Source organism: Pongo abelii, chromosome 21, assembly GCF_028885655.2.
Source record: "Pongo abelii isolate AG06213 chromosome 21, NHGRI_mPonAbe1-v2.0_pri, whole genome shotgun sequence".
Taxonomy (NCBI): Eukaryota; Metazoa; Chordata; class Mammalia; order Primates; family Hominidae; genus Pongo; species Pongo abelii.
In genome coordinates, this window is record NC_072006.2 from 67992625 (window position 1) to 68011366 (window position 18742).

The 18742-nt window shown below is 62.6% G+C and overlaps 2 protein-coding genes across 5 annotated transcripts; one reads left to right on the top strand and one right to left on the bottom strand.

Annotated features, from left to right (window-relative positions):
- Positions 1 to 47: 47 nt before the first annotated feature.
- On the bottom strand, positions 48 to 9692 carry SRMS (src-related kinase lacking C-terminal regulatory tyrosine and N-terminal myristylation sites). 2 transcript variants are annotated; one of them, XR_008517229.2, is made up of 9 exons: positions 9106 to 9692; positions 6012 to 6133; positions 4920 to 5086; positions 4059 to 4200; positions 3782 to 3940; positions 3052 to 3233; positions 2802 to 2958; positions 1816 to 2614; positions 48 to 1781 (listed from the first exon to the last, which is right to left on the bottom strand). XR_008517229.2 is itself a non-coding variant. In XM_002830534.5 (8 exons), the coding sequence occupies exons 1-8, from the start codon at positions 9459 to 9461 to the stop codon at positions 2421 to 2423; spliced, it is 1479 nt and encodes a 492-aa protein (XP_002830580.2). In that variant the 5' UTR covers positions 9462 to 9692; the 3' UTR covers positions 48 to 2420. The 2 variants fall into 2 exon arrangements, 1 of the variants encoding a protein (XP_002830580.2); XM_002830534.5 differs by having other exon boundaries at positions 48 to 2614.
- Positions 9693 to 14568: 4876 nt separating this feature from the next.
- Positions 14569 to 18471, top strand: FNDC11 (fibronectin type III domain containing 11). Of its 3 annotated transcripts, none has more exons than XM_054542361.1 (2): positions 14569 to 16039; positions 17417 to 18471. In XM_054542361.1, the coding sequence occupies exons 1-2, from the start codon at positions 15819 to 15821 to the stop codon at positions 18396 to 18398; spliced, it is 1203 nt and encodes a 400-aa protein (XP_054398336.1). In that variant the 5' UTR covers positions 14569 to 15818; the 3' UTR covers positions 18399 to 18471. The 3 variants fall into 3 exon arrangements, with proteins under 3 accessions (XP_054398336.1, XP_054398335.1, XP_054398337.1); XM_054542360.1 differs by having other exon boundaries at positions 14569 to 15974; XM_054542362.1 differs by having other exon boundaries at positions 14569 to 15940.
- Positions 18472 to 18742: the final 271 nt, after the last annotated feature.

The following is an 18742-nucleotide window of genomic DNA, read 5'->3' on the forward strand; positions in this document are numbered from 1 at the left end:
CAGGGAGCTCCAACCCAGGGACCTGGACCAGCAGCCACAAGGGGGCAGGAAGGGCTGCGAAGGGAAATTCAAAGTCTGCAAGGAGTGGTAGGGAAAGTCCCTAAACTGCGTATTTGAACTTTTATTTTTATTGCAAAGAGAAATAATGGCACCTTCCACTCATTGTTTTGAGATTAAGAACAATAATCTGGATTATTTGACAGGTTCATAGATTTCTGAGCAGCCCAGCTCAGCGCTGACCAAGGTGGGGAGGGGCAGCGGGGTGCCGGGCTGGGCAGTGTCCCTCAGGCCCTCCCAGCTCTGTCTGGGGTCGGTCGGGGAGGATGCAGGGGGAGGGGTGGGGGGTGGGGAATGCGAAAGGAGGGCGCCGGGTCATCTGGCCAGGCAGCGTCCCTCAGAGCCCACCAGCTCTGACACTGCCCCGGTGTCCTCGAGCCTTGGGCCTCTGGGCCCGCGAGTCTGTGTCCAGGAAGCCTCGAGTATCCCTGAGTTCGGACGTGCAGGACGTTCAGTCTAAGCCACACCAGGAGGCAGGAACGTCCCCGGCCCCTCCCGGATACCCAGGAGCACCAAACCTGTTCAGCTGTTGGCTGGTGAGATGCCTGGGAAGGCACAGGTGCCACACACACACCTGGTCCCCTTAATCCCAGTGGCTGCTGCAGAAAGCACAGAGGGCGAGGCCTTCTGTGCCAGAGGAGCCCCCAGGCTGCTGTGCTGGGGACGTGCCAGAACCGGAAGCTCAGCTCAAGGCCTCAGTGGGCCCAGGTACCGGAGCCAGCCCCTCCCCTAGGTTCTCCCATGCAGATGGAGCTGGGCAGCTGGCCAGGGTCTCAAAAGCTCAGATAAAGCCTCTTGCCTCCACCATCTGCAGGGGTCCTGGTTCCTGCTGCTTCCCTCTGCTTGGCTTTGTTCCTCCTGCTCACGGGCCCCAGGAAGCCCCTGCACTGCCTCCATTCTCTGAGCCTCCGAGTGGCCCCTTCCCTCCCCGGGGTCACCTGTCTTTGCACACAGGAGTCTCATCTCTTAGCTCCCTCCTGAGCCAGCCTTTGGCCGGGGACTGTGGACGGTGGCCATCAGCACTTTGGCTCAGCAGGTGCAGAGCTGACCCTAACTCTAGGGGACAAGGGACTCAGTCAGGCCTGAACTTGTCTCCAAACTTTCTGTCCCCAAAAGCCTTCTGGGCACAGCTGCCAACCTGGGCTCCCAGGAGGGTGGGGGGCAGGATCTCCGGGGGCCACAAACAGACCCTGCCGGCCCCCTTGCTTCTTGACGTGTTTCACAAAGACCTGAGCAGAAGCTTCCCTGAGCCAGACGTGGGGAGACGAGGGCCGACCCTGCACGTCCCTGCCCCCTCCTGCCTCGGTGACCCCCAAGGACTCACACCCAGAGGCTTCCTGAGCCAGTTGCTGCTCAGCACACCATGGGATCTACCTCCGAGCCCCCAACCGACCCTGCCTGACCCTGCACAGGCAGAAGACTCCAAATCCCCCATGGCCCACCCTGAGGCCCCTGGAAATAGCCTCCAAGGGCAGCTGCCACGTCACCAAACCTCCCCACCCTTCCTGTGCCGCCTGGAACCGGCCCAGGGAGATGGAACTGGCAGCTCAGGCAGCTCCTGCCGATGCCTTTGGGGCTCACACTGTCTGGGCACCATGATGTCCTGGGCTGGGGGTCTGGGCCGCATGGGGGCCGCTCCAACCTGCATTTTCTAGCCACGTGGACCCCCACGCTCCAGCTCCTGGGTCTGGGTTTGGGGGGCTGAGCCTATGTGTGATGTGCGCCTGTGTGTGATGTGCGCCTGTGTGTGATGTGCACCTGTGTGTGATGTGCGCCTGTGTGCGTGTCTGAGTGGGTCAGTCCCGGCTTACTGAGTGCTGTGTGCGTGAGTGGGTTTGTGCACAGGCCACCAGCGTGTCTGTGAGGGGCAGGTGACGGTGCCACCCCGTGCCTACATACCACACACCCAGTGGGGTCAACACCGCGGTCTGCCTGGGAGCCAGCACTGGTCACTTCCACAAACCCAAGCTGGGACTAGGGAGAGAACTAGGCCTTTGGCTCTTGACCCTGGGAGGGAGTCCAGGGGACCCAGGCAGAGACACACGGGGCTCAGGGTTCCCCGCCCAGAGCCTCCGAGGCTTCTCCCCACCCTTCTGTGCTGTTGTCTCTCTTGAGATGCCAGGGACACGTATCACACTGCACAGGGAACGTCAGTCAGCCCTCACCGTCTGCACAAGTCACACTGCACAGGGAACGTCAGCCCCAGCCCTCCGTCTGCACGTCTGCCTGGTGCACAAACACGTGTGCACGCCAGGGCCTGAGGCCCACAGCCAGAGGCTCCTCGGTCCGGCCAACTGGCATCCCTTCAAGTTGACGCTCTGCAGGGAGGAGGGGCTGGCCTGGCTGGAGCGCGGAGCCTTGGGTCACGTGAGGACTGGGGGACGGCATCTGTGGATGGCGTGCAGCTTCTCCCGCAGCGTGGCGAAGGAGGGCCGTTCCTCGGGGCTGCTCCTCCAGCACTCCAGCATGAGCACGTAGACCTCCGCTGGGCAGGCAGCCGGGCGTGGCAGCCGGTACCCTCGCATGATCTGCTGCAGCGTCTCGTGGTTGGTCATCCCTGGGAGGCGCGGGACAAGAGCTGCCTCGATTCTGCCTGGGGGTCCCTATGGAGGCCTCCTGTAGCCCCCTGTGTCACCTGCCTGCCCTTGGCCAGACCCTCCAACCCCCTGCCAACACCGTCCAGGCCCCTGGCCTGGACTCCCGGGCAGAGCCTGCCTCCTCCCTCTGGCTGCCTGGGGACGCACCTTCGTAGGGACACTGGCCATAGGTGAAAACCTCGTACAGCAGGACGCCGAAGGACCAGACGTCCGACTTCTGGGAGAAGACACGATAATTGGCCGCCTCAGGCGCTGTCCACTTGACCGGGATCTTGGAGCTGCTGCTCGGGGAGTAGATGTCGTCCTGGGGGCGAGGGAAGGCCCCTGGTAGGGCAGGTGGACCGGGGTCCCCTCACCCATCCCCTCGAGCAGTCAGGGGCCCAGAGCCTCCGCTGACCTTGAGCAGCCGGGCCAGGCCAAAGTCAGCCACCTTGCAGGCCAGGCCATCGTCCACGAGCACGTTCCTGGCAGCCAAGTCCCGGTGCACGATGCGCTGCTCCTCCAGGTAGTTCATGCCCTCAGCCACCTGGCAGGCAAAGCCCAGGAGCGGCGGCAGACGCAGGGCCCGGCCCTCGGGGCCTGCAGGAGACAGCACAGGGCCTTTCAGGGCACGGGGCCAATGGCCAGTGAGGCCGGCATCCACCCACGTCACCTTCCCCCATGCCTCAGCCTCCTCATCTCTAAGACGTGGTGAGGATGGCATGGCCGGCTAAGGCCACAGGAAGCCCCAAGTGAGACGGGGAGGGTCCTGTACTCCTGTACTCACCACGGTGACCCGGCAGCCGGCCCAGGCCCCCAACAAAGACTGGGGCAGAGAAGAGCCAGAGGCTGGGCTGGGTCCGTGTCACATTAGACCAAGGCTGGTGACCCAGATGGGACCGCACCCCCCACCGCCCCCGAACTCCAGCTCCAGCCCCAGAGCCACAGTGCTCTGGCCTGGCCCAGACCTGACCCCAGCCCCCTGTTGACTGGAGACCAGACAGGGATGGGATCTGCAGCCGGGGCCACCTTCTCCCGGTAGAGAGGCCCGGTTCACCTGGGAAACCCCGCAGGTTCAGCTCTGCGCCGGGAGGGAAGGGGCGGTGGCAGGCGCGGCAGGGCCATGTGGCAGCAGGGAGGGGACTCACTGCCCAGGAAGGCCTGCAGGTTCCCCTTGCGCATGAGCTCCGTGACGATGTACACAGGCTCCCCGCCCGAGCACACTGCGTGCAGCCGGATGAGCCGCTCGTGCCGCAGGCCCTTCAGCGTCTGGATCTCCTTGGCTAGGTCAGTGAGCTTCATGTCGGCTGTGAGAAAGGGTGTGGCTCCAGGACCGGCCCACGCCACCAACATCACTGCCCCGGGGCTTGAGGGTTGGACAGCGGGTGCGGGGCCCGGCCGCGGCGCAGGATCTCGGGGCCTCACCTGACTTGATGACCTTGATCGCCACGGGCAGGGAGCCCAGCCACAGGCCTTCCCACACCTCCCCAAAGTAGCCTTCACCCAGTTTCCTCCCAAGGGCGAACTCGGAGTGTGGCCGCTCCCACGCGTCCTGCCGCGGGGCCTTCTGCAGGGAGGGTGGTCAGCGTGGGCCTCTGTGCTCTGTCCCAGGCACAGCCCCCCACACCAGGCCTCCAGCGGGCACCCCCGTCCCCAGCACACACTCACCCTACCCTGGCCGGGACAAAGGGGAGTGGGTGCCAGGCTTGGAGGCCCGGCCCAGCCCTGTGGGAGCTCATTGCTCTGGGGGCCTAAGTGGCACCTTTGCCCCAGCCGGATATCCGTCTACACATGCTCATTACTGCCCCTGGCCAGGCTGTCATTATGAGACCAGAGAAACCAGACTGCTGCCCTGGCCCTCGGCAGGGTGGTTCACATCGGGGACAGTCCCCGGGATCCAGCGGCTCCAGCCCAGGTGCAGCATCTTGTGATCTGCATCTCCTCCCACAGCTTCCGCCCTTGGGGCCTGGGGCAGCCTTGAATGCCTTCCCCAAACTGTCCCCACCCTCCTGGCTGCTCCCCTGCAGAGCTGGGCACTGCCACAGGTCTCCTTTCCCCACTCCCAGCCCCCCAGGACCCCAGGAATCCCAACAACCCTCAGAGACACCCACAGACAGCAGCATGTGCAGGAGCCGCTGGGATACTCCGATGCTCCCAGGCCTGAGCAGGGCCCTGGAGCTGGTCCTCTGACAGCCCCAGGGGCTTTGTGACGGGGTGGGGAGGAGCACCTAGAACAGGGCCATGCCTCGGGCCCAGCATGGGGCAGCTTGGCAGGCACAGGCCCACCTGGGGCACGCAGGGCTGCAGCAGGGGGTTCTGGATCAGCTTCCAGTTGGCCTTGTAGTAGGTGAGCAGCTCCTCCAGGCCGGGAAAGAGCCGTCCCTTCTGCAGGTAGAGGCTGCCATCAGCTGCCATGGAGACCCGGTAGTGGCAGACCTTGGCCTGGGCCCGGACTAGGAAGGGTTCAGAGATGGAGACCCCTGCCTCGGCTGCCAGCTGCCCCGACCCTCCCACCCCAGAGGATGCTGGCCACAACCCACTAAGGGATCTGGCTCAGACCTAGCTGGGGACCCTGAGATGGTCAGAGCTGTGTGGAGAAGGGAGTGTGGGCAGCCACAGGCTGGGGCAGGGCAGCGAGAGGGGCCCAGGTTGGAGCTTTTCTGCTGACGGTGTGCACAGAGTAGGCACTTAATAAATACTTGTAGAATGAATGAGTCCATGAGTCAGTGAAGAATGAAGGAATAAGGAAGAAAAAAAGGAAAAGTGAATGAATGAATGAATGAATAAGTGAATGAGTGAAACAATAAGCTAGTGAACAAATCAGTGAATAAATGAGTGAATGAATGAGTGAATGAATGAATGAGTGAATTAGTGAGGAATGAATGAACAAGTGAATGAGTGGATGAATGAATGAGTGAATTAGTGAGTGAAGAATGAACGAGTGAATGAGTGGATGAATGAATGAGTGAATTAGTGAGTGAAGAATGAACGAGTGAATGAGTGGATGAATGAATGAGTGAATTAATGAGTGAGGAATGAATGAACAAGTGAATGAGTGGATGAATAGATGAATGAGTGAATTAATGAGTGAGGAATGAATGAACAAGTGAATGAGTGGATGAATAGATGAATGAGTGAATTAGTGAGTGAGGAATGAACGAGTGAATGAGTGACTGAACGAATGAATGGGTGAATGACTGAATGAATGAATACATGGGTGAGTGAGCAAGTGCAGAAGGTGACCGGCATATCTCCTTTTGGGCCCTCAGTGGTGCCAGGTGTGAATCAGGAGCCAGCACTGCCTAGAGACCAACCACCCCAAGGTCAAGGGCCACTGACCTGGTGGGGGACAGAGGCAGGAGGGGCCGCCCCAGGTACCTGACAGTGAGTAGCCCCCGAGGCTGCTCTCGCTGGGCCGGATGAGGAAGGCCCCTGGTTCGTTGGGTGGGGAGAGGAGCAGCTGCTGTGCCTGGGTCCGGCTGACCCCGCTAAAGTACCAGCTGCAAACAGCAGGTGCGGTAGTCACCTTGCAGGCCCCTCAGCCAGTGGCCCCACGTGCTCTCCTCCGTGCTGGCGGCAGGGCTGAGCCCAGCTGTCCCACCGCCTCTCAGGGAGAAGGTCCACCCCATGGCAGGGCTGGAGTCCCAGCACAAGGTCTGCACTGCCTCAGCCCCCAGTGCCGGCCCCATCCTCCTGCTCAGCCCTGAGCGTCCTCACCTTGGCCGTGGGCTCTCCCTTAGCCCTGCTGGGCGTGACCTCCAGTTCCCTGTTCATAGTGACCGCCAGCCCCAGCCACAGGTTAACAGTCAGCCCTGGCCATAGGCCATAGGCCTCCAAACTCGGCTTTGCTGAGCCCCTGCGCAGACATGGAGCTGACGGCCTGGTGAGCTGCCCGGAAGCACTGCTGGGCTGTCGATGTGGCCGTACAGGGCCACGGGCGCCACCTGGCTGGGCACGGCCCACCTGCCTCAGGCAGTTGGTTAGTGGAGGGGGCCCATGCGAGCTGTGTCCTGAGGAGGCGGCCTAAGCCAGGCTGGGCAGGTCAGGAGGGGCAGCCAGTGGGCGGCTGCAGGGGGGTTGCTATGCGAACGTTCAAAGCATCCTGCATCCCACGCTGGAGAGTTGTGCCCAGTACAAGACGGCCCCAAGCCCACTGGCATCTGTCCACACAGACACCCCCTCCGAAAAGCCAGGTGCAGGTGAGACCTCTCTGAACACAGTGCACGGTGGCAGGGAGCTCCCAGGTGCCCACTCCTCAGATGCCCACACACGAGGAGCCCACACCGGGTGTCGGGAGAGGGGCCGGCTGGGGCTCCCCTGTCCAGGTGGGCCGCCCACCAGGTCACATCTACTCATTCCTGGGAGCCAGAGGAATCCTTGGAAGGAAGACAGAAATGCTCCCAGCCCCACCCCGTCTGCATAACTCTGCTTCTAAAGTCCAAGGCGGGGACTCCACACCTGACTCAGCTTCCCATCCTGGAGCCTCCCACTTCCTGGAGCTTCCTGGGACCCGGAGAGGGATGCCTGCCACTCCCCTGCCCCAGGGCACACCCCGTAAGCCCCAGAAGGAGGAAGCAGAGTGAGCCGGGTGTCAGGGTGGGGCTGAAACCACCTGGGAAGTGGGACTAGGAGAGGACCCGAGGCGGGCCTCAGAGTCAACACCAGATTCGGGGCTGGGGCACAGCCGTGCCATCCTGGGCAGACTGGGACTGGGCAAGATGGAGGATACAGTCTGGCACCCCTGCCCCGGGGACCTGGGGGGCAATGGGGGCATCAGGAATAGAAACCGACACGGCCAGGGCTGTGGGGCTGGGCTGAAGTTGAAGGGAATGAAGATGGAGACAGGAAGAGGTGTGGGACTGGGGACAGAGAGGCGGCGGCCTGAGGTGCTGGCTCCGTGGACGCTCTGTCCATGGAGCTCCTCCTGCAGCCAGGGCCCCTGCCTTCTGGGGTCTGCTGGCAGGGAGACGCAACCCTCTCACGTGTAAAGGGACTCAGGTCCCTCCGAGCACCGCGGGGTGTGGGGATGAGACACAGGTGTTTTCCCAAAACATCGCCAGCCTCCTCTGAAGCCCACATCAGGGCTTGGGGGTCAGAGGTGAGCCCCTGTGGGATCCTGAGATGCAGGGGATGTGCCTGAGGTCTCTCCCTGGGGCGTGGGGCCAGGTGTCTGGAGCTAATGACACCTGAGTGTGGTTAGTCTTTTAACCTCCAGCCTAGGCAAATAGTCATTAGTTTTGCCTATGGACCGCCCTGCTCCACCCGGAGCCCTGCCCTCCGGGAACTGCTGAAGGGGTCTGTCCTCCGCACCTGGGGTGACTGTGAGCCCCTTCCCATCACAAAGCCTGCTTGCCCCCCAACCACTTCTCAGGACAAGCGGGGCAGGTGTGGGGTGAGGGCCTGGGGCCCCTCAGAAAGCACCTTCCTGTGACTCCGGCTTCACCCACCCCATGGAACCCCCAGGACGATGTGTGAGTGCCAAGGGGCCCCCAGGAGGCTGGAAGTGGCCCTGAGCAAGGCTGACCCCGAAGGTCTCCAGGGCTCAGGCCTTGCCCAGCTGGACGCCGGACCAAGGCAGCCGCTCAGAGCAGCCGCACTGGGCGTCTGGACTAGGCGCCTCTGCAACCCCTGCTCACCTGCCCTCACCCAGAGCTCCTGGAGCGTGGGCCCCTGTCTCAGCCCCCAGTCCCAGCCCCTACTCACCTGCCCTCACCCAGAGCTCCTGGAGCGTGGGCCCCTGTCTCAGCCCCCAGCCCCAGCCCCTGCTCACCTGCCCTCACCCAGAGCTCCTGGAGCGTGGGCCCCTGTCTCAGCCCTCAGCCCCTGCTCACGTGCCCTCACCCAGAGCTCCTGGAGCGTGGGCCCCTGTCTCAGCCCCCAGCTCCAGCCCCTGCTCACCTGCCTTCACCCAGAGCTCCTGGAGCGTGGGCCCCTGTCTCAGCCCCCAGCTCCAGCCCCTGCTCACCTGCCTTCACCCAGAGCTCCTGGAGCGTGGGCCCCTGTCTCAGCCCCCAGCCCCAGCCCCTGCTCACCTGCCCTCACCCAGAGCTCCTGGAGCGTGGGCCCCTGTATCATCTGGTGCCTCCCAGCCCCCAGCCCCTGCCCTCCAAGCAGTGACCGCTCCATGAACACTGGACTCCCTATGTGAGGGTGGGAAGGCCTGGCCAGCCAGGCAGGGTCCTGGAGGAACCACCGCTGGGTGCCCGGCTGGTGCAGCTGATGTCCCCCCCAGGACCTGACCACGCCTGCCGGAGCCTCCTCTCCCTCTCAGCAGCGCACAGCGGACACTGCTGTTTTCCTACCGCACCTGCTGGCCCGGGGCCCATCAGCTGTCCCTGAATGAATGCGTGGATGAACAAATGAATGAACATATAGCCATGGACATGCGATTTCCAACTCAAAATCCTGCCGTTGTTCCGTACTCCCCAGCTGGGGGCGAGGCAGGCTCTGACTCCGAGGCCGAGGTACTCACGGTTGGTCTGAGAGCGTCTCAGGAGCGGCCTTGGCCACGTGGATGATGGGCACGAGCCCGGTGCGGGGCTGGCCTGAAAGCCTGCGCGCGAAGATGTAGCCGCCCCCCTCTTCGAGGGCGCAGAGCCTATCCCCGCGGCGGACACTCAGCTCCCCGCCGCACCGCGCCGTGAAGTCATAGAGCGCAAGGAAGAGCTGAGGGAAGGGGCCGCAAGGCTCGGTGGGGAGCGCGGGCACTGGGTTGGCTTCGGGGTCCAGGGACCCGGGGGTGCCGTGGTCCGGCTCGTCGCCCGTTGGCCAGATCTTGTCCCAGAAGAAGGACAGGAAGGCCAGCCGCCTCCTGAGGAAGGGCTCCATCCCCCGGGGTCACCGCGCTGGGCCGAGGGCCGAGCGCTCCCTGCACCAGTTGTGGGGTGACAGGGGACCCCGGCCCTGCGGTCACTCGGAGGTCCCCTGGATCCAGGAGGCACACGGTTCCCACCGGCGTCCGGGCTGGCGTTCCGGCTGGGTGGGGCGCAGGGCGGACCCCCTGCCTCAGGCACACCGACAGCACCTCCTGTCCTCGACCTCCTTGGAGTCTGGAGTGCACCGTCCCCTCCCCAACCCGACGGCAGAGGGCAGCTTGGGCTGGGGCGGGGGCGGGCTCCAGGAGGAGCCCGAGGAGGGCGGGGTGGGCAGGGCCAGCCTCTCTCCCGCCCTCTGCAAGGCCCAGGCAGGCGGAATGGCTCTGCCCAGTCAGGCCCGGCCCATGCCCAAGGGCACCACAGTCCAACAGCCGCCCGTGCCCACGGAGAAGTGGGGGGTCCACGGAGAGGGGCTGCTGTTCAGCACTTGCAGTGGTTGCCAAGCCTGAGCTGCACTTAGTGAAAAATTGCCTGCTTATTTAAATGTTGGCCAGATATTTTAACATCATTAACCCTGCACCAGGCGCTGAGCCTCCGGCTTCTGCAGTGAAGGCTGAGGACAGGCGAGTGAAGGGGCTCTCAGCACCCCGGCTTTCATTCAGTAAAATGAGATGCTGATTTCAGGGAGCTCGGCCGCAGGCCAGGCACCCAGATGCCCCACGCTGCCCGATGACCGGCTTCTGGGTCAGTCAATGCCCAGGCCATACCCAAAGGCTACTGCGGGGAAGTGGAGGCTGCGGACGCCTGGCCCCAGTTCAGGGGGATGAGCACATGGAGAAGGGACGGCGGGCAAGTCCCCGGCTGGGGACCTCCCACCCTCTCCCTGGACAGCGCCAAGCCCCCACATGCTGAAGCAAACTCTGCCCGCTCAGGCAGGGCCCCAGATCGGGGCAGGACTGGGGGAGCAAATCCCAGCAAAACCCAGCAGCACGGTACAGGGTCCTGAGGCAGGAGGATGGGGTGGGGGCCATCTGCAGTCTCTGTCTCCTCCCGCCTCCCCTCCGGGTCCTGAGGCAGGGGGTGGGGTGAGGCCATCTGCAGTCTCTCGCTCCTCCCGCCGGCCTCCCCCAGCAGCCCCTTCAGCACCTGGGTGGCCTTCAGGGAGCCTCACGCCCCTTCCCCACATCTCACACGCATCCATGCCCCCACTTCATGCGTGTGGCTGAATGCATCCCTCCAATAGGCGTGACCAGTGTCCAGCCAACGACAAGCCCCTCTCGCACCTGCCTGCCCTGGAGCCACAGATGGTCTTCTCAGAAACCTTACGTCTGGGGACTGGTGTGTGCATTGTGGGGTGGCAGTGACACCCATGGCCTGGCTCTCAGGGCACCCCAGCGGCCAAGCTGTGTCCGGGCTGACAGCCTGGAGCCAGCAGGGGCCCTGGGAGGCTGGACATCGCCAGGCTCAGGGCAGGCTCTGCACCAGAGAGGTGTCCTGCTGGGGGTCGGGGGGAGGGTATTGAGAAATGTGGAGAATTGTAAATACTACATTGGGGGTGGCCTTCGAGGGGCCCCAGCGCCTTCTCCTCCCGCGCCTCCCCCCGCCGCCGTCTCCTCCCGCCCCCGCCGCCTTCTCCTCCCGCCCTCGCCGCCGTCTCCTCCCGCCCCCGCCGCTGTCTCCTCCCCTCCGCCGCCGTCTCCTCCCCTCCACCCCCACCCCCCGCCCCCCGCCGCCGCCTCCTCTCCACACCCACTGCCGTCTCCTCACGTGCAGGTGAGGCTTTTGCTCATTTCTTTTTTTTTACTTTTTTTTGGAAACAGGGTCTCACTCTGTCGCCCAGTCTGGAGCGTAGTGGCAGCCTCGATCTCCTGGGCTCAAGCCATCCTCCTGCCGGACTACAGGTGTGCGCCACATGCCCAGATAAATTTTTTGTTATTTGTAGAGATGGGCTCTCACTATGTTGCCCAGGCTGGTTTTGAACTCTTGGCCTCAAGCGACCCTCCTGCCTCCCACAGTGCTGGGACTACAGGTGTGGCTACCAGCTCTCCTAAATCCTCCCTAGGACGTGACTCTTCCCTCCTAGAACGCCAAGGCCGCAGAGCCCCAGGGAGGCCTCCTCAGGCCATGGAAGGCTCCTGTGCTCACCACGCCAGGGTCAGGTGTTCAGGGCACTGAATGCAGATTCCTCCCAGACACTCCCTGTCCCTTAGAGCCACGGGATCGTGACATAGGACTCAGCACATTCCATGCCCAGCCGGAGCCAGAGGCAGGCCTGGCCATCAGGGTTAGGGCCCCGTTGGGCCTCTGCCCCGGCGTGTCTCACCCCCACTGCCCCACCTGCCCACAGATCAGCTCCCCACGTCTGCCCCATTTTCCGCCTCCTTGCACCTGCTGCCCTTGCACCGCACACATGCCAGGGTGAGTGTGGTCGGCAGGCAGCCAAGGCCAGCTTCATCCAGCTCCTCCCCGGTGGTCCTCAGAATCCCCGGCCCCGCATGCCCAGCTGCCCTTTCCTGCTGCCCTCCAAGTTATGCCCGCCCGTCCACCCCTTCCTCACCTCACCCACCAGGCGCAACACAGCCCAGCGTAGGGCCCCTGCCAGGTGTCCGTGTCAGCAGCCCCTTCCCTGCCTGCTGTGCCCTCCCCCATGACGTCACCTCCTCCCTCAGCCCTAACCAGATGGGTGGCACAGAGGGGAGTGAGGAAAGGGGCCTGGGTACAGGATCAGTCTGGACGGGGTCAGGAGTCTTGGGCTTGGCCGGGTGAGGCGGCTCGCTCCTGTAATACCAGCATCTGGGGAGGCCAAGCAGGAGGATCGCTTGAGCCCAAGGGTTCAAGACCAGCCTGGGCAACATAGTGAGACCCCCATCTCTATTTTTTTAAAAAAAGAAAAGGCCGGGCACGGTGGCTCACACCTGTAATCCCAGCACTTTGGGAGGCCAAGGCGGGTGCATCACCTGAGGTCAGGAGTTCAAGACCAGCCTGGGCAACATGGTGAAACCCTGTCTCCACTAAAATACAAAAATTAGTCAGGCATGATGGCAGGCACCTGTAATCCCAGCTACTCGGGAGGCTGAGATGGGAGAATCACTTGAATCTGGGAGACGGTGGTTGCAGTGAGCCGAGATCGTCGTGCCACTGTACTCCAGCCTGGGTGGCTGAGCAAGACTCCATCTCAAAAAAAAAAAAAAAATGACCAGGGCTGGAATCCTGCTCTCAGACTCACTGGCCACATGACCTTGGGCATACACTGCTGAACCTCCCTGTGCCTCAGTTTCCCCATCTGTAAGAGCACTGAGCTTACAACGGCAGTGAGGACACAGACCAGGAGGATGGGGTGCAGGGCCCTTCCTGGTGTTCAGATGGAGGCTGGTGGCAGGAGCTCTGCCACATCAGGCCACCCCCATCCAGGTTTATGTGTCTGGAGGGCACAGCTCTGAGGGTCTCAGTGGTCAGGGTGCATTCTCTCCCCCATGACTGGCCCCACTACCCCCAGGCTTCACCATCCTCAGGGCCCAGGGAAGCTCTGTCCACCAGGGACAACAGATGCAAAGCTCTGTCCACCAGGGACAACAGACTGCCCATGCCCTGGTGGCCACAAACAGGGTTGAGCAAGACTGAGCACAAACTGGCCCCTGGTGCCCAGCAGTGAACAGGAGTGACTGTTGACCCTGCACAGAGGGGACTATGCTGAGCCCAAGAAGCCAGTCCCAAGGCTGCATACTGAAAGACCGCACTGATAGGACATTCTTGAAATGACCAGACAGAGCCGGAGAGATGAGTAGTTGCAGGGCTAGGGAGGGGTGGGAGGGAGCAGCGTGGCCATAAAGAACATGTCAGGGTCCCATGGGGGTGGCACTGCCCTGCGTCTGTATCGACGTCAAGGTGCTGGCGTGATTCTGCACTGCAGTCCTGCAAGATGCTACCACTGGGGACGCTGGGGTAGAGAGGGTAACGGGACCTCTGTGTTACTTCTTACAACTGCAGGTGAATCTATACTTATCTTAAAAGTAAAAGTTTAACTTTGTTATTATTATTTTTTTTGAGACAGGCCTCTGTCTTATTGCTCCCAGGCTGGAGTGCAGTGGCACAATCTCGGCTCACTGCAACCTCCACCTCCTGGGCTCAAGCGATTCTCCTGCCTCAGCCTCCTGAGTAGGTGGGACTACAGGCACCCGCCACCACGTCCAGCTAATTTTTTTTTTTTTTTTTTTGAGACAGAATCTCGCTCTGTCGCCCGGACTGGAGTGCAGTGGCGTGATCTCGGTTCACTGCAAGCTCCACTTTCCGGGTTCACGCCATTCTCCTGCCTCAGTCTCCCGAATAGCTGGGACTACAGGCGCCTGCCACCACTCCCAGCTAGTTTTTTGTATTTTTAGTAGAGACAGGGTTTCACCATGGTCTTGATCACGTCCAGCTAATTTTTGTATTGTTAGTAGAGACTGGGTCTCACTATGTTGGCCAGGCTGGTCTCGAACTCCTGACCTCAGGTGATCTGCTTTCCTCGGCCTCCCAAAGTGCTGGGATTATAGGCATGAGCCACTGCGCCCAGCCATTATTATTCTTTTTAGAGACAGGGTCTCCCTCTGTTACCCAGGCTGGAGTGCAGTGGCACCATCTTGGCTCACTGCAGCCTCATCCTCCCAGGCTCAGGTGATCCTCCAGCCTCAGCCTTCCAAGTAGCTGAGACCACAGGTGCACACCACCACACCCAGCTAATTTTTCAAATTATTTGTAGAGACAGGGGTCTCCCTATGTTGCCCAGGCTGGTCTCAAACTTCTGGCCTCAAGGGATCCTCTCACCTTGGCCTCTCAAATTGCTAAGATTATGGGCCTGCGCCACCGAGCCTGGCCAAAAGTTTAACTTTAAAAAATTAGATTAGAAATCAGAAATTGAAAGAAAGGGGGTAGGCTGGAGCCCAGTAGAGGGGAGACATCCAGGACCTGCCTGGCCCCAAAAGAGAAGGGGAGGCTGCTCTGCCCCCACCCCGCTTCTCTGTCAGTGGGCTGCAGGGCCGGGGGTAAGGGTCTAACTCCTACTGCTTCCCAACCCTCTGCGTCAGACAGCACCCCCTTCTCCAAACAACTCAGCTTTGTCCCCTGGAGCCCTAAATAACAATAACAATAGCTGGCATTTATTGAGTTCCAGCCCAGGCAGGGAGGGCAGGGCAGAAACAGCACCCAACAGGACTGGGTGCGGGGCTCACACCTGTAATCCCGAAGGATCAGAAAGACCCAGGTGGGAGGATCACTTGAACCCCGGGGGTGGAGACTGCAGCATGGGTGACAGAGCAAGACGCTATCTAAAAAAAAAACCACCCACACCCACCCACTTCCTGCCAGGCCTAACCCCCGGGGCCTCCATGCACCAAGGGAAAGCTCTTCCAGGGTGGGGTCACCGGGAGGAGGGGGGAGGCTCAGGTTACAGAACAGCCTGGTAGGGGCTCAAAGACGCCCATCCTGGAAGAGGCCCCAGCACTGACCTCCGTGGGGGTGGAGATGAGGAGGATGGAAAGGGTGTCTTCCTCCAGCATCTTCCTGAAGGTGAAGGAGGGGCACCTTGGGGTGTCTGAGATTGTGACCCCAGGAGACCCCCAGCTAGCTGGGGTGTGCTGTGGGGGAAGGGGGGGATCCCAGAGGCCTTGAGCCCAACTGAACAGATACAAACGGGACCAGATGGCCTCAGAGCTCCCCTGCGGGGCTCCCTGGAGCTATGGAGACCGCATTTATCCAGAGTCAGGTCGGTGCCTGAGCTTGGGCAGCCCCAGGTGGAAGGAGCCCGTGGTGGGAGGAGCCTGTAGTAGGAGGAGCCTGTGGTGGGGGAGCCTGTAGTGGGAGGAGCCTATGATGGGCGGGGCCGTGGGGGTGGGGAGCCCGTGGTGGGAGGAGCCTGCGCTGGGAGGAGCCTTGATGGGAGGGGCCGTTGCGGGGGAGGGGGGAGCCCACGGTGGGAGGAGCCTGTGGTTGAGGAGCCTGCGGTGGGGGGAGCCCGTGGTGGGAGGAACGTGTAATGGGCGGCATCATCTGTAATGGGCGGGGCCTTGCTGGGCGGAGCCGCCCCTCTCCTCTGTCCAGGCACTGGGTGGTCCATCCGCCAGGTCACCGGTTACTGCCTGTCTCCCACATTCCTCCGAGGGATTCCCGAGGAGTGCGCTCGGACTGGGGGGTTGAGCAGGAACTCCCTCCCAGTCACCCCAGGCTCCTGCGCCCCGACGGAAGCCGGGGGTGCGTGGGGAGTGGTGTGCCCGCGCAAGGACTCCGGGACGGGAACCCCACTTGGAGCCTGGCTCTTGGACCAGCCACACGCGGTGGCCCCCAAGTCGGGGACGCGGGCCCCTAGAAGTCTGGGGCTCTCCAGGAAGCGAAGCGGATGGAAGATTACTCGGCTCGGGGTCCTGGGTCCCCACCCCCGCCCCGCCCCCGGGCCGCAGCGTCACAAAGGCCGCTGGTCCCCAGGGCAACCCGCGGAGTGCGGAGGGAAGCTGGGCTCTGGCAAGTCCGCGCGCGGCTCCGCTTCAGAGGCAGGGCAAGTGGGCGCGGGCCTGGGGCGGCGGCGGGGGCCGGGAGAGGAGGGCTGGGGGTCTCGAGAAGGTAAGGGGCAGGCAGAGCGGCCGGGGAGGTCGGCCCGGGCCAGGGGAGCCAAGGGGAGTGTGGTGGAGGGGGTAGAGTGCGGGCACCTGGTGGTCTCAGGGAAGCGGGCCTGGGACCAGGGGTGTGTAGGAAGCATCGAGGGGCTCAGAACCACCTTTCCGGGTTCACGATCAGCCTCTCTGGGTTTTCCACCTGGGCAGCTGCTGGAGACTGGAAAACATCCCTCACACGTCACAGAGGCACGGTTTCCCTCCAGCGGTGAAATTCGCCCCAGCCTCCAGCCAGAGCAGGGCTTAGGCCTGGGGTCCTGGGGTCCTGCTCTCAGCTGGCACCTCACCCCAGACACACTCCCTGCTGTCCCCAGGGGCCTGTTCTCGCCCCGATGCCCCGGGAAGGTCAAGGGTTGCCCTTTTGGGCGTGAGGCAGATATGACTTCACCACGTACCTGTGTGGCCTTGGGGAACTCAGCAACTGCTTAGCTCTCATTTGTGGTTCATCCAAGGCCCAAGTGGCTGTGACAACCTGAGATCTCCAGGGTTGCTGGGAGCCGGGGCAGCAACCAGGGGTGCGGCTTGCTCTCCAGGGAGCTGCGGCAGAGCCTGGGGCCACAGCTGCACTCAGCCGGTGCACCCACGGACAGAGGGTCAGACTCGGCTCAGCACTGGGCTGAAGCCCTGGATGAGAGCAAGAACCAAGCTTCTTAGCCTCAGGCTCCATCTGGGAAATGGAGTGTTGCTTGTGGAGTCCATGAGCTCACGAGGGACAGGATCCTGGGTCCACAGCGAGGGCCCACAGCGTGGGAGGAGGGCTGCTCCTCGGGGCCCAGGCCTGGCCGCCCTCCTCCCATGCTGACTGGCCAGCTGGCCTAGTCTTTGGTGAGGCCTGTCTCTGTGCTCTACAACTGCGGTGAGGCGTGGAGCGTCCCCAGGGAGAACTGGAGCGGGAGGATGGCCCGCGAATGTCCCCCAGGGGGGTCCTGTGCTGCTTAGGACCACGCCGTCCCCTCTCCACGGCCCTGAGGGGTGCCAGCAACCCCTTTCAGCAGCAGGGCTAGGAACTGGGGCCCTTGCAAGGCCACAGGTCAGGGCTGGGGTTTCTGCCCTGGCCGTTCTGGCCAGAAGTCCGCAGTCCTAGTTCTTCCCTGTCCCGTCCCACAGGCCACTGGTTGTCAGTAGAGGTTTTTGTCCCTAAGTATAAACTGTCCAGATCTGTAGCCTGCCCATCCAGCCCTCCAGGCAGCCTCTTCCCAGCGAGTTATGCCCCCGAGGAGGGACAGAGGCCCAGCATGGGGTCAGTGGGCTGAATCCATCCCCCGAACGTGCCACAGCCCAGGGGAGGCCAGCCTGCCTGGCAGCTGACACCCAGCCCTCCCCCTAGCTCCCGGATAATGAGCTCCCACGTGGCAGGCCTGGGCCTGGATAAGATGAAGCTGGGCAATCCCCAGTCCTTCCTGGACCAGGAGGAGGCAGATGACCAGCAGCTGCTGGAGCCAGAGGCGTGGAGGACCTACAGCGAGCGCCGCAATGCCCTGCGTGAGTTCCTGACCTCGGACCTGAGCCCGCACCTGCTCAAGCGCCACCACGCCCGCATGCAGCTGCTGCGTAAGTGCTCCTTCTACATCGAGGTCCTGCCCAAGCACCTAGCCCTGGGTGACCAGAACCCGCTGGTGCTGCCTAGCACCTTGTTCCAGCTCATCGACCCCTGGAAGTTCCAGCGCATGAAGAAGGTGGGCACAGCTCAGACCAAGATCCAGCTCCTGCTGCTCGGGGACCTGTTGGAGCAGCTCGACCACGGCCGTGCTGAGCTGGACGCCCTGCTCCAGTCGCCAGACCCGCGGCCCTTCCTGGCCGACTGGGCGCTGGTGGAGCGGCGGCTGGCGGACGTGTCGGCCGTCATGGACAGCTTCCTGACCATGATGGTGCCGGGACGGCTGCACGTCAAGCACCGCCTAGTGTCTGATGTCAGTGCCTCCAAGATCCCGCACATCTGGCTCATGCTGAGCACCAAGATGCCTGTCGTGTTTGACCGAAAGGAGTCGGCAGCTCACCAGGACTGGGCCCGGCTGCGCTGGTTCGTCACCATCCAGCCGGCCACGTCGGAGCAGTATGAGTTGCGTTTCAGGCTGCTGGACCCGCGGACACAGCAGGAGTACGCCCAGTGTGGCGTCATCCCCGTGGCTGCCTGCACCTTCGACGTCCGAAACCTGCTGCCCAACCGATCCTATAAGTTCACTATCAAGAGGGCCGAGACCTCCACGCTGGTGTACGAGCCCTGGAGGGACAGCCTCACCCTGCAGACCAAGCCGGAGCCCCTGGAGGGGCCCGCCCTCAGCCACTCTGTCCGAGAGATGATTTTCTAATGGTTATCCACTAATAAAGAAGAGTGTAAATGCACATACAGAATTAAAGAAACAAACCTATTTATGTTTTAAAGGCAGCAGCCACCAGTGTTTTTCCTGGCTTAAAACATGCCAAGCCCCAGGCCTTCTGCTCCTGCTCTTTCCCAGGGGGAGCCACAGGCTGGACCTCCCAAGACAGCTGAGCCTGGAGCAAGAAGTACCAGCCCCTGACACCTACGGGTCCAACGATGACAACGAGAGCTGCTCCACAGGGCCTCCGCGGTCCTAGCCCCCGCCCCTCCTTGCCACCCGCATCACCATGACCCGGCTCCCGCCTTCCTTACCCACCTCTCTGGCTTGGGGGG

What these genes read in the sequence shown, in the direction of transcription:
- SRMS (XM_002830534.5), bottom strand. Translation starts at nt 9,461, where the DNA reads ATGGAGCCCTTCCTCAGGAGGCGGCTGGCCTTCCTGTCCTTCTTCTGG. An exon ending in GAGACGCTCTCAGACCAACC is followed by an intron (nt 6,134 to 9,105) that starts GTGAGTACCTCG and finishes TGCTGTTTGCAG; the next exon opens with CTGGTACTTTAGCGGGGTCA. An exon ending in TGCAGCCCTGCGTGCCCCAG is followed by an intron (nt 4,201 to 4,919) that starts GTGGGCCTGTGC and finishes CCCTCCCTGCAG; the next exon opens with AAGGCCCCGCGGCAGGACGC.
- FNDC11 (XM_054542360.1), top strand. Translation starts at nt 15,478, where the DNA reads ATGGGCGGGGCCTTGCTGGGCGGAGCCGCCCCTCTCCTCTGTCCAGGC. An exon ending in GGCTCCGCTTCAGAGGCAGG is followed by an intron (nt 15,975 to 17,416) that starts GCAAGTGGGCGC and finishes CCCTCCCCCTAG; the next exon opens with CTCCCGGATAATGAGCTCCC.